Source organism: Schistocerca gregaria, chromosome 2 (genome assembly GCF_023897955.1).
Source record: "Schistocerca gregaria isolate iqSchGreg1 chromosome 2, iqSchGreg1.2, whole genome shotgun sequence".
In the NCBI taxonomy this organism is placed as follows: domain Eukaryota; kingdom Metazoa; phylum Arthropoda; class Insecta; order Orthoptera; family Acrididae; genus Schistocerca; species Schistocerca gregaria.
Genome location: NC_064921.1, coordinates 242,783,660 through 242,795,848, shown reverse-complemented (window position 1 = coordinate 242,795,848; position 12,189 = coordinate 242,783,660). Strand labels below are relative to the sequence as shown.

General features: G+C 36.9%; 1 protein-coding gene across 2 annotated transcripts in view; it reads right to left on the bottom strand.

The window, feature by feature from the left end:
- The window catches only part of LOC126336770 (NFX1-type zinc finger-containing protein 1-like), a 448,808-nt gene that overhangs the window by 224,524 nt on the left and 212,095 nt on the right, over nucleotides 1-12,189 (bottom strand). For both annotated transcript variants that reach the window (XM_050000781.1, XM_050000782.1), the window contains one exon: nucleotides 11,101-11,380. In XM_050000781.1, the coding sequence (XP_049856738.1) occupies nucleotides 11,101-11,380 (280 nt within the window). The remainder of the gene's footprint in view (nucleotides 1-11,100; nucleotides 11,381-12,189) is intronic.

Here is a 12,189-nt window from a genome sequence, read left to right as displayed (position 1 = left end):
TGCTGTAATTTGCAGCCTCCCTACATAACAATGGTGCAGCATTTTGTGGGGTGGGGGTGGAGGGCTAAGGAGGGGAGTGGGGGGCAAAGTGCTGGTGAAATCTCTCACCAGTGCAACGATCAGCAAATAGGTTGCACAAAGATCGGTAATAGTCACTGAATCATGTTCGTCTATCAGGAGAGAGGCCAAAGACAGACTCTAAAGCAACGCAATGCCAACACCCTCTCAACCGTCAGTATTTAGATCGCTGCCGCAGATTGGAGGGCCAAGTCAAACGTAGACAGTCAGTCGGAGTCAAGAGTCACAGTCGCCGTTACTAGCTCAATCACTATTCTAGTTGGCGTGTAGCAGTTCATGTCACCAGCTATGAAAGTGTAGTGTTTATAGCGGGACTTGGACTTCGCCAGCATTGAGGCTAATATGGACTATTACGGAAGAGTTTATATCACAACAACTTGCTTAGAGGTAAGTAGCTTTCTGAGCTGGTAAATAAAGAACCCTGTTAATAGTTGTGTGGTAGAAAGAGATACCAGCCGCCAAACAACATCCTCTCCTTTCTCCCCATGGTACAAGACTATACAGTATCAACAACTATACAAAAAGTGCAAAGCTGGCAGGACTTAAGACTATGCAGCTACCAGAAAACCTCTAATAAAATTAGTGAAGAAGGTAACTGCTTTTGTCTGGACAAAACACAGTGAGAGTGCCATGCTAAAACTGAAATAAATTCTTGCAAGTTCAACTGTCCTGGCTTATTCAGATTTTACACTACCATGTGATTCTAACAACACCGTATGGCACTACACAAAAAGAACTTCTGCATTTGTTTTTGGAAATCATTACTTTCATTGTTACCTATGCAGACAACACTCCATTGTAATTAATGATTATGTGGCTTTACAGTGGCTACCGAGTTAAAAAGATCCCAGTGGCAGACTTTTTAGGAGGACCTTAAAATTCAGTCAATATGACTACATAGTTAAACAAAAGCCTGGCAAATTAATCAAAATGCAGGTGTCGTAAGAAAGAAAATTATGAACCTACAAATAGATGATTTGCTTGCTGCAGACTTAAAGAAGGCACAAAAACCTGATGCTGTGTGTAATTAATTGTCTAATTCACTTGATTTTATTACAACAGATGACGTTTTACAAAAGAAAGTGCCTCCTGGAGTATGGATAGTAGTTCCCAAGACTATTTTCAAGTGCACACTCAATGTCATGATAGCATACAGAGATGTCATAGTGGTAAAAGCACCATGCATTCACACATTGCAGGCTGTTATTGGTGGTCACAATGAAAGAAAGATGTAGAATATTACATTCAAAACTTTCTTTCTGACACTTAGAGAGTGCCTGGACAAAGACCAAGAGGACCTCTTTAACTTTATTGAGGCAGCAGGACCTATTGAATTCATATCCTCAATATCTCAAGACCGTCCCCTATAAGAGCTCAAAATAACAGAAAATTTATCCATCACTGACCATTTCTCTCATTATCTTATTTTGATAATAAATGAAGACATGACTACTGAGATAGCTGCCAAATCATCTATCACTCATTCAGTACTACCATTTAGAAGTCCAGAGGCCATTAAAAAGAGACCAACTTTATATCCAATCTTATTGTACAAGTGTGTTAAAATGTTGTCATATTACATGAAAAGTTCCCACTCAGAATGGTGTTGTCTATTACCATGTATGACTTTATCATACAACGGCAGGTACATGAAACAACAGGGTTGATTCTTTAACAGGTTGTTTACAGACACAAAATGCATGTCCCTTTCGAGATTGAGAAGTTGCTGCCTGTAATAAATTTCAGTGAAGTGGAGCACCTGGCTAAAATATTAAAGATCATTTAGAAGAGAGTTCAGCAGAACAGTGCAGCCAAAACATGGAGGCAACACCAACTTAGTCAAAAGAATGCTGGGATGTCACTATACCAAGTAGGAGATTATGTGATGCTATGACATGCCACCATAAAACAGGGGAGAACAAAGTAATTTACATGCTCCTGCGATGGACCTCTCCGGATATTGCATGACACATTGTTAGTCAATGTCGAATCAGAAGACTGTAGTTTTATTTTCTTCATTTAATTAAGTATTAAGATAGCAATACACCATGTGCCTTAGTTGATCCAGCTGAATCCATAAAAAAATCATTCAGCACATAAGCCAGTATCCAGTAAAACTGCTCCACAGCAACCAACAGGTTCCCATCACTACAATTTATGTTCTGACTCTCTGTATAATTAATGATCTAGGGATTAATAACAGATCTTATCTTAAGTATTAGGTGAAAGATCATATCAGTATTTTCTGTGTCACTCCTGTTTGGCCATACTGATTATTCTGCTGGATGTTTTCACCTCTCTAGGTTCCTGATTAACTAGAAATTTTGCTTAAATGTTGTATATTCATCATTGCTGTAAAGTTTTCTCTCTGCATTATAGGTTTCCAAGCATATCAGTTTGATATTACCACTGCTGAACAGAACTTCTCTCCCACTGGACAGCTTGTTACGAGCAAATGCCTGTCCAGTCTGGTCATCTGTCTTTGTCAAACAATGACACTCTTTGTTCAAATGTGACTCCCTCTGGTTTAACTTTGTTTCATATGACTAGTAGACCCCTGTGCAACTAATGCATCATGTTTTTGCATCTGTATGCTACATACTCCACATTGTCCCAAAATTAACCAGTATGCCCTTTTCAGCCGTGTTTTGCTCTACTTACTCCTCTATATTTTATTTTCTGCCTCTCCTATCCACTGGTTTTGTCAGGTGTTTGCACCATTTTGCTCTACTGCGATATTGTTACACAGTTTTCACCATTGTCTGTATGGTGGAGTAATGTACAAACTTCATGAACTTGAAAACTTCTACCACAAAAGTGCAGACATGTAGCCCCCATAATCGAGAATGCCATCATATTGTTTTACAGGAATTTGCAGAAATAAGATCCCACTCTCCACCTGACCAAATCACCAACTGCCGCTGAATAAGCACAACCCAGTGCTGTTCCATATGGCTGGTCTCCAAGTAGACATTGGTAACACAATTCAGCATCTTTACTTACACATGAACAACACAATTCAGTGCCTTTTGTAGAGACTGTTTCTTCTCGGGACATACTGAAGACAGTTTACTGTCTCATGTGCAACGAATTTGACTGGTCACTGCCCAGTTACTATCTCATTTCGAAATCCCCCCCCCCATGACATGATGAATCAAGATATGAATGCTATGCAGAATCAACTTAGTGACTCACTTCAAACATTGGAAAAATCTCATGCACTACAAAAAATGTTTTCTGACAAAAACTCCGTTCACTGAAGTGAGTATACTAGTGTTGGCAATACTGACCAGCCTACAAAATAATCTCAGTTCCATTTTATTTTCTCCTGAATCTTTTATGAATATCTTAACAACTGTGTGCCCCTCTCTTCATATCACATAGACCCTCACTTCTAACTATATTGCAGAGTTGACTCAAGATTACCCCAAAGTTACTTCTCACTTGTGGGTATGTATCCTGTCTGAATTGTGGATACTGCACATGTTGTACCTCTAATATCTTGTATCATTTAGGCCCTCCCCATATGGGAGCAACACAAATGAAACCCACTGCAGATGCAAGCGGGTGCAGAGAGCGTGACAACAGAGTGACCCATCACTAAATCACTCACAATGTGTTGCCAACCATCTGCCAATGATTTGGCATCCACACTACCAAGTGAGCTCACCTGCATTGTGTCCTTGAACACAACTCTGTACTGATCTAATAAGAAAATGAACAAGCAGGTTCTGAAAATTAGTTTTGTAAAGGAACCGGAAAAAAAATCCCATTTAATACAACTTCACAATCTCCGGCTACTACAGAGGGATTTGACTGGTAGTGTCAAGTGGCAAAGAAATTTTTATGACATATTTGCAATATACTGTACATTAAACAATCAAAATAAAATTACTGGCATGTCAAAGGGAACAAATAACAAATAAATACAACATACCTGGAGTATTCTTTTGTGAGATTTGCAAACTTGCATTTTCAAGAAGAAATAAATACTAAAAACAGCAGGAAAGTGGCAGAAAAGCCTCAAATTTCTCATACATATAAACACAATGGTGTTCACATATAAAATATTTAACAAGAACAAACCACTAGCACCCTAACTTTGTGGACATACATCTGAAGACATTTGGGTTTTTCAAAATAAAATTAACACTGTGTTAAGGCAGAAGTTAACTGTGCAAAATCACTGTAGCTGTGTTCAGTTGTTCTATAAAATGCTATGAATTTCAAATCCATCTCCTGCAGCTCTTTGGTTGCTACACACAGTCTACTTTATGAATCTAAAATTTTCTTCTTTTTCTCATTCATGTGCCACAATTCACATGTAGGCAAGTCTGTAGCAGTCTATTAATTATCAGCAGTTTTAACTGTACAGCAAATATTTATACCACTTTAGGACACTGGCAGTGAGAGATAAGAAGGATAACCCTGTGGATTCACTGTGTATTTTCTGCTGCAGCAGCATTTGAGTGAGTGAGGTGTGAGCTACAGACTGTAGAGAACATGTGAATAAACAATGCCAATCATCTAAAGGTAAAGTCACTCTTGGACCATTCCAGTGACCAGCAGATAAGATTGAGATGACCAGCCTTGCTCACATAATGTCAACAAAGCTCACAATCTGCAGCAGTATCTACAAATTTGACTGAGATCAAAGGCTTATGACTTGTATAAAAGGCTAGAACTAGAGGTGTTGAAGGTTTTGTGACAAGTTGGGCTCTGACTTTCTTGACTTGCACCATAATGTTGAAAAAATTAGGATCCTCCCGATGGGTCAGGAATGCGGTACCCAGACAGCTGTGTGCAAAGTAAATAATATTATTTTAGATTACGTGATTTTCCATCGACTGCAGATAATTGTAGCTTTTACAAGACATCACAGTATTATTGTACGAACCAAATAAACGACTCCCACAGATACAGCTATTATGATTTTATTGATCAACAGCTGAAGCATTTGTATCACAATCCCAGAATTTGGAGCACTCCTAAGAAGCAATGGAGCTTGCAAAAAAAAAAAAAAAAAAAAACGAAAGTTTCATTGTTGTATGTCCGTTAGTAGTCACGTAGAACATTGTGCTGCCAAGTTTGAGATGGCAGAGTTAGAGAAACGATGCATCTACATTGAAGTTTGTGTGAAACTCGAGAAAATCTTTACAGAGACACACCAAATGACGCAGGAAGCCTACAGTAATGATTAAGCCATAATTGGTGTTACTAATGGTTCACACAGTTTAAAAATGGCCAGACAGAAGTTAAAGGTGACCCTCACTCAGGACGCCCTTCAATGTCTACCAATGATGCTCATGTGAGGAACTCCGATGAAACTGTGCGTGCCAGATGAAGACTGACTGTTCGAGAGATTGCAGAACAATGTAACATTTCAGTTGGATCATATCATGAAATCGTGTCACAACATGGTGGAATGCATCGTATTGCCACCAAGTTCGTCCCATAACTCATGAGTCAGGACAAGAAAGATCTTCAGGTCATTTTATCAGGTCAGGTCAAATATCAAAGCCATGCTGATGGTTCTCTTTGACTTTGAAGGGTTAGTTCATCATGAATTTGCGCCACAGGGACAAACTATTAATTGATTATGCCACTGGGACATGTAATGCCTGTGAGAAAATGTGAGATGGAAACAGCCTGAGATGTGGCTAGATGATTCACGGCTCTTGCAACACGATAATGCACCCACACATTTATCCCCGTTGGTGCACGACTATTGCACAAAAAAACCAAAATCACTGTGCTATCTCATCCTCCATACTCTCCAGACCTCTTCACTGCAGACTGTTTTTTATTATCAAAGTTGAAAATCTGGTTAATAGGACAAAGATTTGCAATGAGAGATAAGAGAAAATTCGCAGATGGTGCTTCACGCGATCCAAGCAAGAGGTGTATCAAAATGCTTCTGAAAGTGGAAACAGCATTGGGAACAATGTATTAATTGTGGAGGAGAGTATTTTGAAGGAGACATCAAAGATAAGTGATGTAGATATCACTATGACCGATGCTGAGAAACAGCTAAAAGTGATAAAATTGAACAAGGTCTATGAGCAGAATCGAACTTCTAACAGATTCTACACACAATTTATGATTAAGTTACCTCAATTTTTAACCATAATATACACTGCACCCCTCGAACAAAAAAGTTGAAAGACAGATTAGGTCAGATCTGCTTACAGGTACCTGAAACAGAATGAACTATGCCACGCCAATCCATATGAATTCCGAAAACACTGGAAATGCAAAACCTAATTTATTTTTTTCTCACATGACATTGTGAAAGCCATATGTCAAGATAATCAGGTTGATGCAGTACTTTTTCACTTCCATACCTGACAGAATCTGTTTACAGAAATAAAACACAATAGGGTTTCAAGTGAAATTTGTGACTCGACTGAAGATTTTTTGGGAGGAAGGATGCATTATGTCATCTTTGATGGAGAGTCACTGACATATTTAGAAGCAACATGAGGCATGTTCAAGGGAAATGTTTTGAACATCGGATGTTCAAGCAACATTTTGTATAGATCTAGCTGTCAACAATAACCTCAACTTTTGAAGAAGAGACACTTACTCACTTGCGAAAGCTCGTAATTCTGTGTGTGTGTTTGTGTGTTTTGTTCATGTGTCTGTCTGCCGGCGCTTTCCCGCTTGGTAAGTCTTGGAATCTTTGTTTTTATTATATATATATATATATATATTGTAATATGTGTTTTCTTTTTTATGTGTGTTCTCCTGCAATTGCTTGGTGAGTTGATTTTTTCTCTCTATGGTTACCCTATATTATCAAAAATTGACTATTTTCGTTGTTATATTAGGACAAATATTCAGTCAGCTACTGATACAATATCAAAGTGTTGTATACATTATAAACTTGCTTTAAATGAAAGGCTCCGTGTAAAAATAAACCAAGTCCAAAAAATTTTAAATCTTAGTTTTACGACAGCTGGGTTCAAAATATCAGTAATTCTTCAAGGAAAGGGGGAACCAAGCCTGTAGTTCAATATACTGTCTGCAGGATGCGGTAGTTACTTGATGCTCCAAGACAAGATTGCATCTTCTGGCAGAGGCAGAGCTATTGTCAATCATGTCAAGCTGCAAATCATATGCAGAAAATTGGACAGAAAAAAAATCATATACAGAAAATTGGACAGAAAACAAAATGGAGTTGTGTCTTAGAATACTGAAGTATTAAAGTATGAATTAATTAGTGAAGCTTTTATTAAGTTAGAGTGCAATAATGGAAGAGGAATCTGATTAAATTTTTATGGATACTGATAATTCAAGCTCTTCAGGAAAGTGTCATGGAAAGTTCCAATTTAATAATCAACGCACAAACACGTCGCCCTTTATTCTGATGTGTGTTCTGGACAGAATCCATTAAGATAGCTCTCATCCTCTTCATAATAGTCAATGATACAAAAATTCAGTTGGAAGTAACTGACCACAAATGTATAGTTTTGGGCCATTCACTTTTACTGAACGCTGTGAAGGTAGCTGACTTGTGTAAAATAAAAAATAGCTGCAAGCAAAATGCAATATACCTATGGCCCAGAGGAATGGTCAATACTTTAAACTATGAAAAATGCAAAACACCGAAACTGGAAGTCAGTGTAATGAAAAGAACAAAACCATAACACAAAATATTAATGCCTATGGGTTAAATTTGTTAATCACTTGATGAGTGAGGTATGGCAGAGGAATGCCTTTTACAGTAAGGTTTAAAGAGGTTAAGTGGCATGGTGGAATTCAATGAGGTACATTTTATCAAGAAGAAAAAAGGAAATAAACTTAATTCACTAGCCAGAGTCCACCAAGACCAACTAATCAAGAATCATAGATCAGTTGCAAGTGAAAAGGAGGAGAACATGTTCAATTTACTGAAGTTCATTCCAACATTACATCAAGCCTATTACAAGAGTTTCTAACTGCAAAGATAGCTACGTGAGGGAGAACAGGAAATGACCAGCAAGATTTTCATGAACAAGATTATTCATAGGTGGGGATTAAATAGTGTCTGCATGAAAGAAAAGAAGAAGAAGAAGTAGCAATGGTAAGTGAACTTACTTATAATCTTGCAGTTTGAATAATTAATTAAAAGAAAATGTAATTTAAGAGGATGCATTAAAAGATGAAAAGAAACAGGGTCATTGGTTTAATTTTTGAAGTACAAAGTGGAAATTTTCCAGTGCACTAATGAACAAAGAAATAGAAAATAAATAGGAAAAAAACTTTTAAATTGATAAAAATGTCTGTGTGCATCATGTTATATAGATTAGCATGTATTTGTTATTCTTTGATGTAAAAAAAAACATTTAATTCTTTATCTGCAATAAAATGTATTACTTTTCTTGTAAGAGTAAAATATGGACTTGATCCACTTTTGCTCTGAACCTCTAAAATGATCAAAAGTATAAAATTGTGCACTTCTCGAAATAAGAAAAAAAAAAAGGACTATCGTATGACAACAGTACTAATGAGTTACAATTGGAATCAGAAAATTTATAAAAATAGTGGTGTATCATAATTTGTGAGAATATACAATGGTATTTTCATGTAAGCGTAGTTGTTGGTAAGAATTCGATCCATTGGTATGATGCTGAAAAGATGCAGTGAAACTAGAATTGAGACTAATTGCAAAACAATTATGTGACTTGTCTTTTAATATCATCTTTGTCACTGAGCACCACTACTCCCCCTCCCCACTTCCTTACCCACCCACCACAAACATACACTTAAATATTGCTCAAAAGTGTGGTACACATACCAAATAGATATAACAGGGGGTACTGAATATATAAAAACAAGGCAACATAAATGGTCACAAGATTGTCTGAACTGAAGAATATTGAAATGGAAATGCCGAAAAACCTAAACACAAAGCTACTTGAAGGTAGATGCCAACCATCTTACAAAAGCCTACTCAGAAATTTCAAGAAACTACTAACATACTGCTCCTATAGTGATTGAAGACAAAATCGGACTAATTACTGTATACAGAAATGCATTTAAGCAGTTATTCTCCTTGCATCCCATATGCACACAGAATGGGAAGACACACTAATATGTCGTACAATGTAAAGTACCCTATTCCACGTACTTCACAGTGGTTTGCACAGTATGGATGTATCTGTAATTTCATACAGATGCTTATAACTGTAGTATTTTCATTACATCCTGCTTTTGTTTTATTAATGACCAAAATGTACAAATAATTTTTGACGTTAGTTTGGCAATGATTTACATTGTAACAATGCCTCTAAAATACTTTTTTTAGTTGGATCCACTCATCACACAAAGCAAGAAACAAATATTCTACGACTGACATTACCTGATATGATAGTACACTGCCCCTCTGAATTCGACAGGAGTAGCAATTTCATCAACTGGCAAGATTATTTCTTTTACATCTACATCTAGGTGATTACTCAGCAACTTACAATGAAGTGGCTGGCAGAGGATTCAACGAACCACCTTCAAGCTGTTTCTGTGCTTTTCTACTATCTAATAGTGCACAGAAAAGACAATCACTTCCAATCTTTCTCTGCAAGCTCAGATTTCACTTACTTTATCATGATAGTCATTTCTCCCTATGTAGGCGGGCACCAACAGAATATTTCCACAATCAGTACCATCACTTATAACTCTCAACTGCCGTCAATACTATTTGTTTGAATTCAAACCACATCTTGTCTATGCTTATATAGTAAGATCAGAGGGGGTGGAGACTGTCCCTTAGAAAGGTGTCCAGCAAATTTTTATCTGCATTTATTTTTGATGGGTTTGGATGTTACAGTATTCAGCCTCACTACAACAGCCTAGTGGTCATTAATCCCTGTATCTGTCATGATGCTGCCTATTTGCCCAGGATTATTTGTTGCTATGAGGTCAAGTATGTTTTCACAACCATTTACACCTTGAGTGGGCTCCTGAACTGATTGTTCAAAACAATTTTCTGAGAAAGCATTCAGCACAATTTCAGACAATGTTTTATGCCTAAGCTGGCTTCAAACAAGGATTTTTTTCCAATATATTGAGGGTAGATTGAAGCCACCACCAACTAAAATGGTATGAGTGGGGTACCTATTTAAATAAGACTCCAAGTTTTCTTTGAACTGTTCAGCAACTGTATCATCTGAGTCAGGGTGTAGGTAAAACAAACCAATTATTAATTTATTCTGGCTGTGAAATATAACCTCTACTCATAATATCTTACAGGAACTGTAAAACAAACCAATTATTAATTTATTCTGGCTGTCAAATATAACCTCTACTCATAATATCTTACAGGAACTATCTACTTCAATTTCACAACAAGGTAAACGACTTCTGAGAAAAGTAAACATCCAACCACCAAAAATGTATTTAATCTATTCTGAACACGGGTAGGTTCTTTATAAAAATTTCACCCGAACTTATTTCTGGCTATCCATACCTATAATAATTTAAGCATCAGTGCTTTCTATTAGTGCTTAGAGTTCTCGTTCTTTCCCAACACAGCTATGACAATTTACAACTATGATAAAGCTTGTTGCTAGTTCTACCTTTCTCTGTTTGCCATACATACTTTTAGACTGACGCACATCCAGTAATGTGTCTGAGAGCCTATAACCCTTTTTCTTTTTCTTTGCATTACTTGTTCTGTCAGGTCCTTGGAATCTGTTGTATTTGTAAAAGTACCACATGTTGATATCAACACAATAAGCTTTTGGTGAAGCACACTAAATATAATCACCTCATTTTAACTTTAAACTATGTGGATTATACGCAAAACAATTTTCAGACCCATTTAATGTGGACATACTAACACATCATCACACAAGGGAGGGAAAACTGGATTACGGAATACCTTCTCTATCTTCTATGTAACAATGAAGACAATGGACTCATAATACCATATTCAGTGACTGTGATTGATTAACAACAGTTAGCAAACATTACAAATTACAGTCACATTGCATATGACCCTTTGTGACATGAAAATGATTGTGATTATATTTTAAGTCTTACCTTTGGCAAGGAAAGGAGCACTTAGTTTTTTCATGATATCTGTCCTGTACATGACAAACACTCTGACATTTGTGGCCACAAGGAAGTTCATCCTCACAAGGAAGGCTGCAACCTCCCTCAGGAACAGCCTTGAAATCTGATGCTGAGGCAACTTTTGTTTTCTCGCTGGGGTGTACCTGACATTTCAGTGTCAAGTGACGACCAATTGCATCTTGTTTCATCAGTGTTTCATTTATTTTTGGCCATATTTTGCTGCTCATAGTTAGGCTGTCCATATTACCTACATGTAAGTGAAATATCAGTGCATCAACAGTAACATAACCTAGTGCTTAAACTATAATTTACAGATATAGAATTATTTCTTTCTACTAATCAGTTGCACTGGTTCATCGATGCAGAATGAAATGCTCTTTGGAAAAAATACAAAGGATAGTAACAACATCTTACATCCTGAATTTTTATTCATTTCATGGAACCTTAGATTCATCTTCATTACTCTTTATATTTTTTTCATTCTGAAGATATCAATGTTTACTACTACTGTGTTGTTTTGAATTCAACATTAAGCATAATGACAATTTCTGGCCTAAACATGCAGAATATGTAAGTACAGCAAAATATTCTTAGGCTTCAAGAAGCCCCCAAGTCAAGGAAAGCAAGTGCTGAGAGGTATGAGTATTGCTAAACCTCCAGTTTCATCAGTCACAATTGTAAAATACTAACACATATTATCTTCAGAAGAAAGGAATGACTGGTACCTGAGATATAGGTTGAGGTTATATTGGTCCCCTGAGAAATGTCAGAATGTATGAGGCAAAACAGACATAATATACTTATCTTAGAACAGAGATATATTGATTTGGGAAAAAACTTCTGACAGTGTTGACTCGAAATTCTGAAGTTATCAGGGATAAAATATCAGGATCAAATTGGGGCCCAAGTTTTCCCTGGCATATACAATGTCCAGATAACTTACACGAATGCACATGGGTCACATAATTGACAACCATTTATATTTTAACAGGTGCACTCCCTGTCATTTTCAAGGCAATACTGCAGCTAGTAAGCACTGTGCAAGAGAATTTAAAA